Source organism: Halichoeres trimaculatus, unplaced genomic scaffold, assembly GCF_033239565.1.
Source record: "Halichoeres trimaculatus isolate MK-OKI-2021-1 unplaced genomic scaffold, fHalTri1.1 fHalTri1_scaffold_12, whole genome shotgun sequence".
Taxonomy (NCBI): Eukaryota; Metazoa; Chordata; class Actinopteri; order Labriformes; family Labridae; genus Halichoeres; species Halichoeres trimaculatus.
This window is the reverse complement of record NW_027437190.1, coordinates 25,615,399-25,635,167: the sequence shown is the minus strand read 5'-3', so window position 1 is coordinate 25,635,167 and position 19,769 is coordinate 25,615,399. Positions and strand designations below refer to the sequence as shown.

The 19,769-nt window shown below is 40.0% G+C and overlaps 1 protein-coding gene across 1 annotated transcript in view; it reads right to left on the bottom strand.

Annotated features, from left to right (window-relative positions):
• Positions 1–19,769, bottom strand: part of grik3 (glutamate ionotropic receptor kainate type subunit 3) — a 107,809-nt gene that overhangs the window by 14,383 nt on the left and 73,657 nt on the right. The window contains exons 7-11 of the mRNA XM_074682882.1: positions 18,264–18,407; positions 13,790–13,897; positions 11,627–11,740; positions 7,747–7,950; positions 1,001–1,224 (exon numbers count right to left, since the gene is read on the bottom strand). Of these exons, the coding sequence (XP_074538983.1) occupies positions 1,001–1,224; positions 7,747–7,950; positions 11,627–11,740; positions 13,790–13,897; positions 18,264–18,407 (794 nt within the window). The remainder of the gene's footprint in view (positions 1–1,000; positions 1,225–7,746; positions 7,951–11,626; positions 11,741–13,789; positions 13,898–18,263; positions 18,408–19,769) is intronic.

The following is a 19,769-nucleotide window of genomic DNA, read 5'->3' as shown; positions in this document are numbered from 1 at the left end:
TGGAAAAATAAATATAAAGTACCTTGAAACATAATTCTAATGCTGCAGCAGTGCTTTTGAAAGCCAAAGTGATCTCTGGATAAGTTTGTCGGTAATGCTTCAACAACCCTGTCCAACATTTAAAATTACCTACTTGTGTTGAAGTCACCCACTTATTGTTCACCGCTGTCTGTTTTCAGCTCACATGATGCACTTTCAGGGGCCGCTGCTTTTTCAGCTCCCCATGCTGGCCTCCGTATGAAAAAACTGATGCAACAATTTAAGATGATTTTGTGCTTATGTGAAGCCACTCCAGAGTTTGTTTGGTCCCACTAAAGCGCATGAGCACAGAGCAGTGCAGCTGTTTGCTCTCAAGCCCCAGAACTGCTTTCAGTGCCCGCTTTTCTAGAACTTCCTCAAGCACCACTTTGCATGAGAAGCAGCAGGAAACACTGACAATAATGCTAACAGGATATTCAACATATTCATGATGGAAAAAGTGAGACACTTTTTCATGCAATCAATCAGATAATCTCCCTCCATGATAATTCTATGCCTAGAATTTCATGTTTTTATGCAAATGCTGATGATTACCTATAAATAATCTCCTCTGATGCAATTTCAGATCAGGTGTGTGTAATATTTCCTCTTTGTACCGCTCAATATATTAGAGGAGTTATAATTTTCTGCATCACCATCTTTTTTAATGATAGATTTAAGGTGCATAATTTAAAGTCATATTACCAATTCCAAAGGCCTCACACAAGAAACAAGAAATTGCACTCTAATTGTGACTTTTCAACCCACGTGAAAGGTGTTTTTGATCCCTCCTCTGCTGCTGAGCTGTTAAGAGCCTATGCAGTCATAACTGACTTCATCTCTACGTAGCAGCTAACACAGTATGAGATACTGGCCTCTACCCAGCCTGCAATGATAGCAGAGTAAATTACTATGTCCACTGATGGACCTCATGGGGATATGCACGAAGGACTGACAGGACAAAATAGTCTGATGCACGTACCTGGCAATGACAAAAAGGACACAGCTCACACCCAGGTAGGCCAGCAGGATGTAGACCCAGATGTCAGGAGTCATGGGGTTCAGGAAGGAGAAGAAGCCGCTGTTGGTGGCATTGGGTCTGCGATAGATGATGCTGATGCCCATGCTCATGAAGGGCTTGGAGAAGTCGATGACCTTTTCACGCATGTAGGTGATGGTGAGGGGAGCCACGGCCAAGTCTGCCCTCTGTGGGAGGAAAAGACAGAAAAAGTGGAAACCCTTTTTTTTTTGGCTAACATCTGTCCTGAATATAATTTTATTGGTCAACGAATATAGTCAAGACAGGAATACTTCTGCAACCCTGAAACATGGCAGAAAAAGGTATTAATGATGCCAAAAGGATACTTCATACTGACCTCACTTCTTGTAAAGCTGTGTTTGTGCAGTTGTGATTTTGAGTGAAATCTCAAACAATAGTTTAATGAGCCTTCATGGAGTTTGTTCCATACAGCTCATCATTTGGACAAATTCTGTGAACAATTCTGCAATAGTAACTTTTAATCTTTTGATACAGTCAGGCCAGAACTTTGGCTTGTCAGCAAGGAAACTGCAAAATCAATTGTCAAACGTGCAGACTCTTTAGAAGTTTACTGCTAATGAGCAAGCAGCCTTGAATAGACTCTGGAGTAAGATTGTGAAAATGTAAGACCCTAAAAGTTCTCAAGCTTTGCTTGCTAGCCATTAACTCTTGGGCAATCTGAGGGGACAGAAACGACAAAGCCAAAGAGCTCACCTTTTCATAATTCAAAAGCTTGTATTTGATCGACTAATACGATCCAGGCATGCAGAATTTTTGGTAATAAACCAGCCAAGATGAGCCTTAAACTGCAAGAAGGGCTTGCTAAGGCTAGCAATAAGGTCACAACAAAGCTGGTGATAATAATGTGTCACAAAGGTCTTTCTGTGGCTGTATTGCCTTGCCCATGCTACAGACTACAAGTTAATAGTGATCTTTGTCTTTGAAAAAACTTTTTAAACACTGTAGTAAAAATCAATGTTAATTTTATTTCTGTTGCTTCCCTGATGCAGTACTCTTTTTGGAAAGTATCACACACAGCCCAGTCTGCTGTATAAAGCCATTCTTTTAGTGTCACCAGAACCGTGTACAAGTCTTAGTCATCCATTATATGCGTATGACTGCATATTCAGAGGGTTAGTATTTACACTGGCGGCCCACACGTCTCCTCTGCACCATGGCTGGACAGGAGGTTAATGAAACCAGCTGCTTGGTTCACGCTCGGATACCTCTTTCCACCGAGAAGAGATGCAACACACAAAGGGAGGCTTTCATTTCTTCCTACATGCTGAGCAGCAAGAGAGGAGCGGGCCTTGTTCTTGCAGCAGTTCATGTTACAGCATTTCCGCCAAGTAAATGAGATCTCATGTTTGTTTAGGAACTTTCTGCAAAGGCGGCAGACAAAAACTGCAAGACTTGAGTCTCCTTCCTTCAGATACCCATGGTACTATAATAAATAAATAAATAAAGTGAGCTGAATTGGCCTTTTTTTAAGAATAAATACCCAGTTCCAGACCCTGAGGCTATTCTTAACATGGATTTAACTTTCCCTGTGGCTAGGACAGCTCTTTCCCCTGATTCCTGTGATAATAGCAGTAAACAAAGGTCAGAAAGAAACAATGACACACTCCTGCAGACAGCCCCATGGTGGCTAAATACAGGGTGGCCTCTGAAGAGATGGGAAGATGAGAAAACCGATGTGTCCTGCAGTGCGTCTGCTGTCTTCCTTAAACTATTCAAATTTGTACATCACAAACTGCTCCCTCTGTTCTCAGCTGCCAACTGCAGCTTTGAACCAACCTGCCACTCAGCCGGAAGATCAACCAGCGTGTGATTCCAGACATCCCTACGGTGGGCTAATATACATGCCGCATGTCCTTGTTCTGCTCACTGCTTCGGCACACAAACTGGGCACGGGCGAGATAACCTGATAGTGCCCCGCTGAGTGCCACATGGCTCAGTGTTATCTGGGTTCGCAGATGGCGGCCTTTGTGGTGTTCTCCCTGCAGACCTCCTCACCTGATGATGGCCTGATGGATTTGTAAAGTTTGTATGTAGCTTCCAGTGCCATACCCATATAATTTTTTTGGTTCGATTTTTGAAAGATCAGAGAGAAACCAGGACAGCACTGCTTAGTTTGTGTTCAGAAACACTGAAATTTTATATTTCTTTAAAAACACTATGTATATATATATTGACCAGTGTATTAATTCAATTAATACACCACCACCAGGGGTGCTGTGTTTTATTTTCAGCTTTTTACTGTACTTCTGTTACCTTAATAGTAATTGAAAATGACTTGCAGTAAAAAGAAATCCCTATTTTCCCTCACCCAGGTGTTTTATAAAGCTCCTATTTCAGCCTCTGTCTGAAATCTTCATTTTAGCTGAATAAAATTAAAACCAAACAGAATAAAAGTGGATTTTTAACTGCAGCAGACCGGTAATCACTGTTAATGTCATGTCATTGTATTACTTCTCCGATAATGAAACTACCTGGCTGTTATCGACAATGAGACTGATGTTACTTAACCATTGGATTAAACCCAGTCAGCCTCTTGGTGCTGTTGATTGATCATCAGAGGAGAGCATTCCCCACTGTCAGTTACTTGACAAAAGTAAGTAGTGTGGAGAAGAGCTTTGAAATCTAGATTGTGGGCTACAAGCACAAAAAAAATGCTGCTAGCGGAATACAGGTTATTTGAAGCTGAACACTTTGCTTAACAATGCAGGAGTTAAATAATACAGGTAATTGTTACAGGGAGGATAAGAGGACTGAAAGATGTCTGATTGGTTGCTCGCACATGCATTTACAAAAATCCAAGGAGGGGAATCAATGCACAGTGTGACACTTCCGAGCACAACAGCACAGACACGCCTGGGCCTGCTTATGCAACGCTGTCTCACATCAAATACACAAAGGCCTAATGATTGAAGCATATGCAATGCAATCAAGAAATAGTTGCTTTGCATAAGCAGAGCATGCAGAGCGTGGTGGCCTGGAACTGTGATTTACTCAGAGGGGGGTTTGGCAGCCTAGAAAGGCACATTTGCTGTTGAGGCTGTTGAACTTTTGCCCCCACTGCTTTGGGTCAGCCTCCCACACTAGCAGGTCATCCTGCTCTCCCCAATCAAATCAAAATCACACTTGTCTATCCACTTGGAGTCACATTCTTTCCTTAATTACACAAAAAAACTTAGGTTAGAAAAATCTTTTTCTACTCAGACATAAATCTTTGTTTGAATGGGGACATGAGCTCACTACAACCTTGTGGTGTATCTGCCAGGCAAATATTAATTGCCATGACAGATATAAATGATGTGTTAAGCACGCTATTAACATTTGCATCACAGCGTGATTAAAGTGATCATCTATTGTGACTAAATCAAGTTTAACAAGGCCTGTTGCATCATTTAGCACCTTCCAAACAATGCCCTTTGGCACTGCAGAGCTCTGTTACTACACAGAGGGAAGTAAAGGCTGTATGATGCACAGCAATAAATCGTAGCACTTCGTAACATTGCAGTTTCTCATTTACACACATCAGTTACCAGAAAGGTTTGCTTAACGACACCACAGGCACCGGAAAGTGCAAAAAAAAGACGAGAGAAAAAATCTCACGCGTGTTTCACACACGTCACCTTTTCATTGTGTCAAAACCAATGAACTGGAGCAGTAAATGACAGCATACAGCTGATTTAAAAACTTTTTTTTTTTTTTAAAAGATGTAAGAAAAAAAAGGTTTTACCTACGAAGCTTGGAGTGTGGATGCACAAGACTTTTATTTCACCTTTTTTTCTAGCTTAGATATTATCCAAGCCTCACCTTTTTTAACAAAAGGGACCTAATAAATTGTCTTCATATCTTATACCCTCTGGATTAAAATACTAAAGCAAGTTGGTAAAGGGTTAACATCATTTTTTAGCCTCTAGAAGACACAAAAAGGAATATAACCTCTTACAGTCAAAGTTCCAGTTAGAGTTTGGCAGAAATCCAGCAAAAAAGTGTCACCTCAGGGAAGTAAGTGCAGTAGTTTGAGGTTTACTCTCAGGAAATTTGTAGCCATACCGACCTCTCATATCATTCCAGGGTCAGATCTCTTAAGCTTGTCTTAAAGTTTATGTTTCAGGTCTGCTGAATCACGATCAGCTTATCCGTACCGGCAGAAGTAGGAAAGGCACCAGACCACAAAATAGAGCCGACTAAAAATCCACAAAGAGAAGCCATGCGTCCTTGGTCATGCGATAAGGAGCAGTAAAAGCAATAAGCACAGATTCTAATCTTCACTTCTTCTGCTATTTATTAAAGCGTTAGACCTTAAAGGAAGAAAGGCCAAAATGTAGATGCACATTCAAAAATAGATGCTTTCTTTAAGGGTATAAATCTGCTGATTTAAATGTCTCTCCTATAACACATAAGCAAGGAGAGCTGTTGTGTGTGTGTGTGCATGTGTGTGTGATCAACAGCTTATATTCATATTCACAGCCAGCTCATTCTCAAGGTCTCAATCACCAGATGCTGCATCTTCACCAAACACATGTAAACCTTATGTCACAAACAACAACACTCAATGTTTTCCCGATTCGGCTGCAAGATAATGAGCGGACTCTCTGTGGCCACCTGCACTCTCCCTTTAAACCAAAGAACAGACTAATACAAAGAGCGATGTGCTGTTTAATGCAGGAGTCATGCATCCCCATTTTGTGCCAGCATTCCCTGCCTTTAGTAATCCATTTGTTCCCCTCAAGGTTATTGTTATTAACATGGATCTAGCAAAAAGCTTGGATGGAGAAATAAAGTGCTGCAGTGGGAGCCCACCTTTCCCAACCCTTTCAGCACCAAAGCCATTGACTCCTGCCATACGATTCCCTGCACTAAATGCCACTTAAGCTATTACAAGTTTTCAGCTGAGTACAGCGCTGACCCGATGGGGCTGAGGACAAAGAGAGAGCACTGACAGGGACACTTATGAAATGCCAGCGGAGAATTGCCACCATCACTGGAATGGAAGGCTGTTCCGTGGTGGCTGTGGCTTTAAGTTTGACACAGACAGCTGCGATTGCCCACGACATGCTTCAGTAAGGTGATTGCTTTTGTTTTCTTCTGCATCCTTGCACTACATTCAGTATAGCAAATCGGATCTCTGTTTTATCCAGCTGAAGCAAGGCGTTTGTCTCCGAGTGGCATCAATACACTTGTAACTTTTAGGCAACCTTGGCATAATTGTGTCATAAATGTAACTGACAGCTTCGCAGGCCCTTCCTGACTTGTACTCAATCATAACTCTATCACTACCCACGCAGAGGACATAACCTGCAACTCAGTTCAATGGCATGCTTTCTAAGTCTGCCTCATGATACAAAGCACTTTCTGCAGTGTAAGAAACTTCAAATATTAGATGGTTTGAGCTTTTTTATTCCTTGGTGGTAGATCAAAAGATACCACTCTCGTGTTGAAACAGTAAATGCAATAACATGAGGTGCATAAGACATACTTTTAGTATCCTTTTTGTCAGTTAAAAGTGAGCTGTGTGCCCTATAGTATTCATCCAATCTAAAATCACATCGGCAAGCAATATGAGTGGTTTCTCACAAAGATCAAATTGTGCATAATCGGTCAGCCCAGCTCTCAACACCCCATCTTGGAATTTTCCTTTTGGATGGAAATTATACCCTCTAGAGCAAGAATTCAATTTTAAGAACACTGTGATCACAACTTTGTAAATCTTGATTGATATTTTTACTTAAGATTCTGATTGCTTTAATTCTTTTGTTGGTTGTGTGCTGCTACAATGTCCTAAGTTACCCTGTATTGGGTTTTCTGCTAAATGCAGATAACGTTTTCCATCCAAAAGTTCTTAACTGAACTCAACAGCTCAGTCCTGCATACTAATTTACCATTATAAATACAGGTATTCGTTGCATTACAGTATTTGACCAGCAGATGGCTCTCAAAGAAGTAAGTGGCCATTTCACTGCACCGAGCATGCTGAATACCACTTTGTAGCGTCATTGTGACACATTTGACGAAATGTGGTTCACTATTAAACAAGCACGTCTTATAAACTGTTGGTTTCATTAAAAACACTCCCTGTTGCCAGGCAATAAATGACCACGAGGTAATGGGCACATGTTTCCATAAGTTAGTAACGGTGATGGGCAGTGGCTCCATCTATAACTCATAGCTTGTATGAAGAATATGAGCTCAAGACTCAACTCCAAAGTGGTGGTTTAAATAAAGTGGTGCAACAAAGAGCTTCACAGCTGCACATAAATTACACATTGCTGACCGCTGAACACAATGTAAAGAATTTTCTAAGATTTTTAAATTGTAAACACATTTAGGATTTAATAGCAGTAAAAATGGTACAATAAAAACCCTCAGAAAAGAAGCTTTTTTGTCGTACCATTTTGTACCACCCTAGACTAACAGGCAGTCTATACAATAGAGGAAAAGACATAGTTAGAATATAAAAGGAAAAGTCTTTTAAAACCTGACTTTTTTACCTGATGGATGGGATTTTTGAAATTGAAAGACATTTACAAGATTTTGCAGAATACATTATGAATCTGTAAAAAAAAAAAGTTTTGACAAGGGTGAATGCCTTCCAAAAATAAACATTACCATATTTCCCCAGATATCACCCCATTTATTTATAAAGGAGAATGAAGAAGCACACAAAGTAAACTTACATGTTCAATAAGTTCCCTGATCATTCCATTCCACTGGCCCTTCTCATCCTGAGAGCCATATTTCCCATCAGGCACCAGACGGATCTCATACGTGAAGCCCAGGATGTTGGCCAGCTCTTTGAGCAAGTCGATGCAGAACCCTTCGAAGCGGTCGTTCCCAACCAGCGCCTTGTCAGACTTCTTAAGCATGACATATGGCTCCTCCTGCACAGACCCAAAAGATCAAATGAAAAGCAATGGTGAGGTCAGCTTTTTCAATTTGTTTCGGCCCGTGCATCTAATTGAGGCAAAGTGATCTGGGCTGATGAGTCGCTGTTGCATTTAACAGGCAGTGACAGCAGAATTCCAGTTCAGTGTGCGACTACAGAGAGAGTTAAATTATGAGGGAAGGGTGGGGTTTTTCCTGCATTGACGTATCATTGGAAGGGAGCTGATATAATGTAAGACTGTAATGTAAAGGAATGTCTTATAATCTGAAAGGCTACAGCTATTGTGTTCTGTAGTAAAAGTAATGCAAGCCGAAAGAATGTTAATTCTATCAGTGATAGCTAACAAAGCCCCGCACTGCTTAATGTTGACCAATATTCTCTGCCCTGGTCTGTTCATTTTATGGTCAGGTAGCTGACACCTTTTACTGGCCTATAATGTCCTGCCTGGCTGCTCATAATTTGGTCTGTATAAAAGCTTGATTAGGAACAGAATGCCGCAGTGAAATGGAACATGCCCACATCGTTGCCTTCATCAATTGACACCAACCTCCAAGTGAGAGCAACCGAGCTGACGCCTGCAGTGACAATGACTAACACCAAATAGCTCATAAATGATTTCCTTTATTTAGTGCCCATTTACCATTCCCCTGCCAGATTCACTTGCAGATCCTGCTGTGTATTTCAAGCCATGTTTGTCCATTTATGCAGCGGCTGTAATACAATTTACTGCTTCCAATAGCCAGATGTATAATTTACAAACTGAGCTTAGAAGCACAATAATTGATTCTCGAGTGAAGGTGACCCCTTGTTTTTACAGTTTTTTTTTCTTTTTTTCCCACTAAGTAAATAGAAATGGTCAAAGAGTAGAAAATAGGTAGTCACAGTCCTCTTATCCCCACAGGAAATTGTTTTTCAGGTGGACGTGGTGAGGGTGGAAATGGTGACAGCCAAAAAAAATGACGCACTCTGTTTGCTGGCAAAAGAGCAAGGTAAACGGAATTAGCACCACATAGTGCTGAGTTTTCATTGATTCTAATGGATTAGGAGGTAAATGTGGCTAGGAGGTAGAGAGGGTCATGTGCCATTTAGAAAGTTGGCGGTTCAATCCCTTATTGTATTTGGCTTTCAAGGCACAGTCTGTAGTGTGTGAGAATATTTTTTCAACAATGGACCTTGCATGGCACCTTCATTAGTGTACGGATGTTTGTGAAAGCAATAAGCATTATGTGTTTTGAGTGGTAACATGACATAAGTGCAGCACATTGACCATTTAGCATTGAAATAACTCAGAGAAAATAGTGCAGATAAACATCTTTGATTGTTTGCAGTGTTGAAACAAAGCTACTTTAACATTACAATCAGGATGGCCTTTTAAATAAATTATAAGTTATGAATACTTGATGACAATGCATTTAGAGAGAAAGCGCTACGCTACAAACTTTGCTCAAGTTGTCCAATTAACTTGATCAAAAAGTTTGCATGTTAAGGGAAAAAGTCATTACCATCTGTTTCTAGCCTCCCAATTCTCTCTATTCCCCAAGGTTTGGACTCAAATCAAAGTGTTTATTCCACTTCTACCCTCACAGTCGCAGCATGGGCGTGCAGAACAGAAAGAGGAGGGAGGTGGGCTTGCGCAGAGACATCGCAGGCAATGGAGTGCAAACAATTAATGTAAGTGGGAAAACACATTAAGTGCCTTAATCTCTTCGACAAAGTTATCACGATAAAGCTGTCAGACGTCTCGTTCATGCATCACTGGAATCAGTTTGATGCAGTGTCATTACACTAAGAGGAGAGATTGATATTAAAGTTGAAACTCTCTTCTGCAAACCAAGGAGTAGGCGGTTTTATCATCTTAAACTAATGATTCCAAACGAAACGGCAAATCAAGGAGCGCGTCATAAAAAGTCAAATGCACTTTATGGCGAAAATTAACTTGAAATTTTTGGAAACTTGTAATGCAACTGAAACACTCAAAGAAGTCAAGAGAAACTCTTCTACATTAACAGCACTCCAACACGAATCAACACTAGTTCATCACACCACTTAAATCCTTGTCCATTTCTCCTCTTTGACATGGTATTAACATAGATGGGGCCTGATAGGCATTAATTATGCCCCACCATGACCTCACTTGTCATAATTACAGCCTTGTTGTCCAATAGGCGTAATGATAGTATTTATCCTTGTGGCTTGTATATCTGTCCTGAAAAGAGCACAGAGGAACGTCTGTATCAGCACAGAGAGAGGCTGACATTCTGACAGTGTTAAGTACACTGAGCAGGGTTCTACGAATGACTGGAATGTGGAGCTGGGGAAAATATTATCCAGTCCTTTCTATTCATACATATAATTAATGCAAACATGTATTGTGTCTCTCTGCTTACTGTAATCATATTTTTTTACTTCAATCTTCTCTCTTCATATGGTTGCGATGTAGCTTTTGTATATCATCCATCACTCAAGACTGACTGTTAGCTTACCCTCTGCTTCCTTAGTTGCAGTGGCTTGACTTGTCAAGCTCTCTGTGCATGCTGTTCATTATGATAGGATTTAATTTGGTTTGAGACAGATCTACTTCAGACATTGTCATTTCATATTTTCAACAGCTAAGATGAAAGCAGTTTTTCCTTAGCTTCTTAGCTGTTGAAAACATGAAAAGACAATTGTTTCTGGCTTTTTCCACTAGCAGGTTGCCAGCTAACAGGTTTTCTTAAATTGGGACGCACTTGGTGACCACTTTATTTTTCTCAGTAGTATTTAAGAAAACTAAATTCTAAAAACAATGTAGAGACAAATCATTAACAAATTGGGCAATGCTGGAGTGAAACAAAGAAGCTAACTAGCCATATTAGCTCACTCAGTCTGTAAAATACGTAAATGAAAGCATGCCATTTTCTAATGATTCCTAACTCTAACTCCCTCATTTTTGGCTCACAAAGATTAAATACACACACACACAGGTTCACCACCTTCCAAATTCCTGGAGTGCTTAGCATTAATCTCGTGCTTTTATCAAATGAATTCTGTCTTTCACTTTCACAATAATCCTTTATTGAGGGTCAAGCTCTGAGTTCATGAGCGGTACCTACTGATGTTTTGGCAAAAAGGTTTTTTTTTTTTTTTTTTTTTTTTTAAACAAAACATTTATATTTATTGTAATTTAGTGAAGTACATCAAAGGACAATATTAAACACACCTCCACCATTATGTCTTAGCATTTATAGAATTACATAACCCTCTTAGTTGTGAGTTTTCTGATCTGTACACTGTCTTATTGCCAAGCATTTTTCATTGCATATTCATCATTGAATGTCTTGAAATATTTGTCTCACTCAACTCCCCTAACTGTAACCAAAGCTTAATAAGTGTCATTTTAAGGCAGCACCCCCACAGCCCCAGGCACTTCTCTTCAAAGTGTGGGGAAATCTAAAGCTGGTCAAGCCTGTGATTACTTGTTATAGTTGCTAGGCTTTGATGGACAATCTCTGGGTTTAGTGAACAGTTATGTTCTTTTAAAAAAAGTATGTGCCTTGTTCATAACCTTTATTTTTTGTGCTGACAGCTGATGTTTTAAGCATAAAACTAAATGGTATAGCTTGAAATTTCATGTATTAAAAGGAAGGACAAAAGAGGCAGAACAGTCGTATGCTAGGCTACATGTGACATACCAGTATGGTGGTGATGACGAGGGAGCGGTTCGCCAGTGAGTCAGTGATGTTCATCCCTTTTCGCTTCGGCACCTCTGTGATGTTAAGACCTCCGGACGCACTCCACTTCCCCACCTGCGGAAGATGAAAAGTGTGTTGCTGAGTGCTCTGTGTCTGTTTGGTGGGCTGTGACCCCAGCAGAACCAGTCTCCCACATTAGTGCCAGGGTGAACACATCTCCGGAAGCATTAGATGATTGGAGGATTCACCTTTAAAGCAGTAAGAGGGGGTGTTTTTTTATCAAGATAGAGGGTGGTTTGGGTGATGACTTGGAAGGAACCAAATATGAAGGGTAAATCAAAGAAACATTGGACTTTATCTGATTCTCATATAGAGCTTAGGATAACGTTCATCTACTGTTTCATCTGCAGTCATCCACAAACTAAGCTATGCCAAAATACTGAAAACAGATGGAAGGGAATGTTGAAAGAAAGACAAAAGCTGCAGGGTTAAACCATGAGACAAAAGTAAACACAACATTATGAATATTTTGCTAGCAAGTTGCATCCCATTTAAATGACGATACAGCGTAGAGCTGCTGGTTGGATTACAATGTGAAAGTGATTTTTCTCTGCAGTCTCAGTGAGATAAGCCAAGAGATTTGAACAAATAAAAGAGTTATACATGCGAGAAGCCCTCAGGCGAAGAGCTCTGCATATTGTAGAGACACACTCTGGAACATATCATTAGCACAAATAGTCCTGTGGCTGTCGGTAACAATCTCTGTTTGCAAGACAGGTCCTCCACCAATTCTACCTCCCATCCCTCCTGCTTTCTCTCATACGGCAGACACACATTTTAATATTCACTGAGGTTTCTGCTTCAGGTGGATCCAATTTAGAGATAAACTCCCACCCCTCCACTGAGAAAGCATGAAAAACTTCTGTAAATGTCCTCCCTGTGTAATCCAAAGAGAGGCATATGCTCTCATTTGAAAAGCACATTAGTTACAGTTTGTCACACAACCAAAGAGGACTCCAGGAGAGAGATTTAAAAATATCTGTGAAAGCTTTCTGCTTAGCAAAATTCTGTCTAATTGTACCCAATTACAATTAGCTCAATTCATTAAACATGATTAGCACAAGACTTAATTCAAAAGTTATTTACTCATGCAGCCACACAGAGAGAATCACATGCATTTCACACTCCTGAGCTGACTGAAAGTGACACCCTGTGAAACCTGTTAAACCATAATTCCAGCACGAGCTCAAACTTAGGCTAATATTCAATTACAATGGATTAGCTGGAAAAAAAAGTCTACATCTTAACCAGCTCAAGCTGTTTAAAGCCGATTCCACGGATATACAAGGAAAGTAAAAAAGGGATTCAGAAATCTGCGGCACGCTGAAGGATCAACGTTTACATGCTAGGATTTGTCAGCGCCATAATATGAAGAAGGAGCTACCGTGTCATCACATACTTCTGCAAGATAGCTCTGCTTCAACTTAATTGACCGCAAAAAAGACAAGATGCCAGCGAAAAGAAGGAGGCAAATGATTTCAAAGCAGCAGTGTTGGGAGCTCCATTCTTGAACAGAGGGGTTACAGCTGGAAAGCGCCAGCTATTATATAGTGTTGAGCCTTTAGGGAGTACTTGAGGAAGTCATAATGGGACTTATCCCTATTTGATGTATTCATAATGTATGAAAGCCCTCTGGTAGAAAAAAAAAAGCTGTTATAGTCCAGAGGGTGCTTTGCCTTCCAGTGTAATAAAATAAGTTCTTCATTACAAACCTTTTAGTTTTTTCTCCTTTTTTTCTAAAACATGTTTATACAGCTCATTACCACCAAACAGCATTTTGGGCATCACCTCAAATTATCATTAAGAGAGGCTGCAATTAACACCCTAATGTGTACCCTAATCCAATTTGCTTTATGATCCACTAACTTATGCTTATGTTGAAACAGCCAATTTGCTTCCTTGTTAGGAGGTAAATGATACTGTCAAATTTGCATTATCTGCTCCGCATCGAGAGGGAAATCTGAAACTTATTTCTGAAATCAATACTCCATTAAATTCTTTTCATGCTTCAGCCGTTGCAGACGATCTGCTCCGATGGCACATGGCAATTCTTCTTTTATTACATCCAAACAAAGAAAGCTGTGAAACCAAAAGCAATGTTACCTTTTCGAGCCCGTCCTCCTTTAGGCTGATGATGTCCAGGTCGAAGTCTGTGCGCAGGCCGGTTGTCTTGTTGAATGACAATCTGCCTGTTAGGCCATCCCAGTGAGACTGGAAGATAACATAGGTATCAGCATATTTACACTGTTTAAACACATTTAGGTCCTAAGTTCAACACAGAAAAAAACTACTGAAGTAATGTGGCATAACACTTTATTTTTGATAGTCCATCTGCTGACACTCAACAAGCTATCAGTAGATATATTTAATCTAAATTTTTCAGCAGACAAGAAACATACATCCAACTAACTACTGGTAGACTATGAGGTGCATTTCAAGGTTTGACAACATTTTACAAAAATTGTCACCCAAGTCTAATTTTTTTTAGAATAGGCTATTAATTGACATTCAACTATCTGTGAATCGTCAACATCTTCTGGTAAGATGATTAGTCTGAATTGATCTGTCAGTTGAAAGTCAACAGTAAAATGTCAACATATCTCCAACGTTTCTCACCCATGAAATGACTGACTCTGTTGATACACTGTTGGTTGTCAACTGCTGATTAGATTAAACAGATTAATTAGTTGAGATTAATTAATTGAGTATCAATGAATAATATATTATTTAAATAGTAGTTGACTATCTGTTGATTGTCAATATGTAGACAACAATCAACAAACCATCACTTGGCATTCTTAACTAAGCGTATGTAGACCTGGGTGAGGACCATCAAATTAAAGTGAAAAACAGTCACAAAATTATGGTAACATTTTAGTATACTTATACTTTTTTCCCCCCAATATGGTTGTACAATTGTTTTCTGAAAAAGATATCATGAGGGAATCCTTTTACTTGTCTTTTGCCTAGTCTTGTTATATATCAGCTGATACACAGTTGATATGCAACTACTTATCTGCTGATGGCTTGTTGAGTGTCATCAGCTGGACTATCAAAATAAAGTGTCACTGTAATGTGGCCTAACACTGCTTGTTGGAATCGAACCTTTGATCAATTTGAAAAAATTGAAACAAAATTTCTGCGATAAACAACAAAGTATTGCATACTATTATTTACACAATATTGTGTTTACAATGACTGCTGTCAGTACAATTTTTTACACACAACTGTCCCTCCTTCAATATTTCACTGTAAATTAGCAAATCCCCGCACACACACTGACACACTCAGAAAGACCACAACAACACAATCTCTGTCAACTGCATTTCCTTTTATAAATTACATTTTACATCTCAACACCTCCAACACATTCCCCTTCCCGACTGTGGAGTTAATTAACAACCATCTCTTTTTGCTTGATTCCCCATGAGGGGGGGAAACCCATAACTGCCCCTTATTATGATTCCCTGATACCCGCCACATCCTCCACAGGCTTGTTTATTAGAAAACACAGGGCAGTTTTGACACACCCATTCTTCTCACACTGTTGTATGAATGTAGGTGGTGATATTTTTTTTACTCCACTTGACTGTATTTGTTGGTCATTTTGTGTATTGGTTTAGTGTCTGTATGGCACAATGGGCTACTGAGGGGAAATATTTTTCTTATACTCCATGCCAAGATCTTTTGTATCATTCAGTGATTCTTACGCTCAGATATTTTTATTGCTTATCTTTGCCGTTTTCACTCAGTCAAAGTCAGATGCAGGCACTAAATCCCTAATGATTCCCATAACAGCTGAGAAATCAATCCCTGTGTGTCACTTCGTAGCACCTAGCTAATGTTCAAAGCTCAAACTGTGACATCCTCACAGGCTATAGTTTGCATCTGTCTCCCCTGTAGCTTGCCAGAGAAGATCGGAGCTTCAAGGAGATACGTGTGGCGCTCTCCTTTTCCAAACCCCCTCATACCTCATTCCATCTGGCCCATCGCCACCGAGGTGGGTGGCATGTTCAAACAGCTCTAATTCAGAGAGTGACATAAATGCCTGAGCCACATCACATCCAGAGGGCCGATTCGACCTTCACAACATATCAGACGCCTGTCTTGAAGAGAGTGTAAATCAGGCCTGAGTAAGTGTTTGTATAACAGAACACTGGAGAGTGTTTGTAAAAGGACAATGTAATAACATTTCAGTGGCTTTATTTAGTCATGACTACTACAGGTCGCTAACAAAGCTGAACATGGTACAGCTTGTTGGATTATCTAGCAGTGCTCATTGTGTAAACTAATCCTATGTGCCACACACATAGTAAACATTGTTTGCTCTGCATTGTAACAGTAAAGGCCTTTGTGATACTGTGTTTGCACATTTGGCAGATGAGCATAAGTTGTTGCCAGAGCTGGAGCACAGACAAAAGACTTTCATCGAAGTTGTGCCAGGGGAGAATGTCCAGATTAGAAATATTAGTGTGTGTACAGTCAGATTTTGGAACATACTTCACATGATGTGACTCTTTCAGACCAGACATATCATTTGCTTCCAAAAAGCGCTCCCATTATAGAAACAGTAAAGTGGTTTTGTGACCTGAAATTTGCTCATTAAAAAAAGAGACAGTGGCCGTAAAAATACAGGAATGATCTCCTACAGGGCTGTACGCATTGGGTTTGACCCATCAGTTTGTGCCTCCCTTTGAACATTTGATAAAACTGCCTGGTGCTATATTATAAAACCATGCTTTGCTTTTTGCAGGGACTCTGCCTGCTGGTGGAGTTAACCCTCAGAGGAGCCACAAGCAGTGGCCTTTTCAAACCTCCCACTCACCAAAGCCTCCATTCAAAGTAAATGCTTCAGGGGGGAACATAAGATTTCTCCTTCAGAGCCCACATTCTGCCCCTGCTCGGCACTGAACTTGGCTGCAAGTCAGGCCATCAGTTAGCCCACACTTAGCTCCAAACATCCTGGTACCCAAGACTGAAGGTGATTGGCCACTTAAACAATGAGTTTGGGGTCACCCTGGAATTTCTCTCATCAACTAGATGGATCTTATGAGAAGTCAAACACACATGGCAACCCTTCTTCTCTGTACACTTAAGGTAAAGGTGCAGGTCAATAGACCCCCAGTATGTGAAAGAACATGCTTACCCTTTCCTAATTTGCCTCTCTTGTTGGAAATAAATTAAAAGCACTGCAATAGGATTATTTGTAACATTTGAGATACAAAGGTGGCATTCTCTAACTTTGACTTGACCTTCAGTTTTATTCAAGTAGCAGCCTCTGGTGTTGAAAAATGAAGCCAGCGCAGAAGTGCAAAACCCTGCAGTTCTTCAAGTGTCTGGCTTTAAAACACAGGAATCCCCGTTCTCAGCCATGACTATGTCCAGGCAAACTAAGAATGTCACCTGAGGAAAAGGAATGTTTTGGTCCAGATTGATTTTTTTTCATTGATTTGCAGAATTATGAGCTGATCAGTGGGTGCAATGTTGCTGTTTGTCAGGAGATTAACAACCCGCCAAAGATTTACCATTTTTGTCTCCAGGTTGACCCAAAATAAGTTTGTGCCAGCATATCCAATATGGCCACCGTCGTTGCTTTGCTTTAAAAGCCCTCCTCTGAAAGAAATGGGTGACATAACTGAGACGATTTTTATGTCTTACAGCCTGTTTTGTTATTTTTTAACTCTAAGAATCACAAAAAAAAAAAAAAAAAAAAAAAAAAACCTTGAAGTCATATGTCTAACAAGAAAAACCATCACTAAAAATGACCAAAGCTTGCCAAAAAGCAAGTCAAGCATCCATTGGTCAACTATAGAGAAAATCTTTGGACAAAGGCATGGGAACCGAACAGAAGTTGTCATCCATTTTGCTAATGAAAAGTGGTTAAGGAAAGAGGTTTAGTAAGGCCCTTTTATGTGGACAGCCCCCCCCCCATAGCCATCATTCAGATTGCTCTGTGGGTATATGCAAATTTATTGGGCAGTTACCACAGAGGAGGGAGCATGGTTAGAGGGCAAAGCTTGTGTGTGTTCAGAGCAGTAATTCCAGGGGGTTAGCATTTTAATTTTGAAATAATGGATTATAATTATAGAGGAGAAAATAAATGGAATTCCAGCTATTTTTACATTTCTGAACTGCACCTATTACAAATACAAATTATTTTGTTGTTTGGCTGATAAAGAGACAAACATTAGCATCTCAGCAAGCCCTTTATCTGCCATTTTACACAGGCTTGTTTGTGTATTCTGAGATACTGTCAGACTCTCATGTTAGATTAAATAACAGACGATTACACTACTTGTGCTTTCAAAAGGTTACAGTACGTGCTTTCTAGAAAATAGGTTATGAAAACAGGGAATTTATAAAGCTGACAACAGCGCTGCTTTGATGTGTCTATCAAGGCTTGGTTTGCTTTGTATGTGGATATGATTGATTTGCTGGGTAAATATCTAAGTCCCACTCGCCCACACAGCCCTCGCTTCACTCCTAATGTTGTTGTTCACCCCCTCAATCAATATGTCCTGATATCCATGACATGTACTGTTTATCAAATAGCAACAAGCCAAAGGTGCCCCATCACCTCTTTGATGAAGCTCATGAAGCGTCCTCCAAATCTCCAGGGTTTGTGGCGGTGGCATTGCAGCGAGTTCACTGTCATCTGTGGAGCGTGCTGGTATGAGACGGACACAATGTGGACTGCGTCATAGGTCAGAGCTGCATCTGTCTGGAATAAGGGGTGAACATTATTTCAGCTGATGCCTGAGGAAAGAGTTTGGTCACCATAAATCTAATCTTCAGACTGATACACCCAAGGGGAACTTTGAAAGAGTGAATCAGCCCTTTGGCACTTCAATCTTAAGTAATCTCCTTCAGACTTTTTTGGCACTTTTAAAGCAGAAATTACATCTTTAAACACATTTTGTTCTCATATACCAACTGTTTCATTTACTGTCCCATACAATCGAAAACGTATTTACTTTGCTCATATTCATCTCTTGGCCTAGCATCCCTGAAAAGGTAAAGGCAAAAAAGCCTCTGCATTGTTTCTGCAGCCATTCTACTGGGAAAACATAGCTTCTACAAAGCAAATTGAATTTGCTTCTGTCGTTACATAACAAAAGGAGTTATTTCCATAGGCAGGCATGCCAAACCACTCCCACACCTCTCCGTTGGGAATTTGCTTTGGTATTGCAGAGTCAAGATGTCAAAATTTGGAGTCAGACATGCCAACTGCTCTATTATTGGTTGCAAAAACCAACACAAATGTAGGCTTTGTTTATTTTTGAAACCACCTCACCTCCAACTGCTTCATCAAAAAGGGCCAATCACTTAAGGTTATGCGCAGGACACCCACATTATAAAGTACCACCAGGAAACATTTTAAAAGTTGCCTTTTTTGTCATTGGGATATGATTTGAACAGCTAATGATGATGTTTTACCAAAACTTTAAGATGAGTCAATGATTTAAACAGTATTTTACCCATGTTTTTGTCTTATTTGTCAACTCATGTATGTTTCTAGTAACAGGCACATCAGAAAGTTGTTGTATCCTGATTTACAGGAAGTGAAAATACAGTTAATTCAAGAGAGCAGAAACTGTTTTTTTCCTGTTCAATTTGTGGTCAGCATTTGAATAAATGACAAGTGTACGTTTTTGTGCTTGGCCACATGCGCTTCTATGGTAAATAACATCAGGAGACAAATGCTGGTTCTAAAATTGTCATTCGAAATCATCAATATTGGTTTTTGCTCATTAGTGGACATCTGGCATTTACAAAGGACTGAAGCGAATGGGCTCCTCCTTAATTTGGTAAACAGGGTCAGTATTTATAACATGTGTTAGACCCACATCACCAGCTAGCAATTAGTTTTAGTCAGTGTGACATAATGGGACCTATTTCTGGCACCCAGTTTATCATCTATTAACACCTGCACTATAATGGGCATTATAATTGGACTCAACATCTATTTATCGACCATTCGGGTAACACAATCTGTAACAGTGTGAATTTTCCTGCAAAACGGCCTGAAGGTATTCAGTAAACAATTACGGACCCTTAAGGTTGATTCTTTCTTTATGCTGCA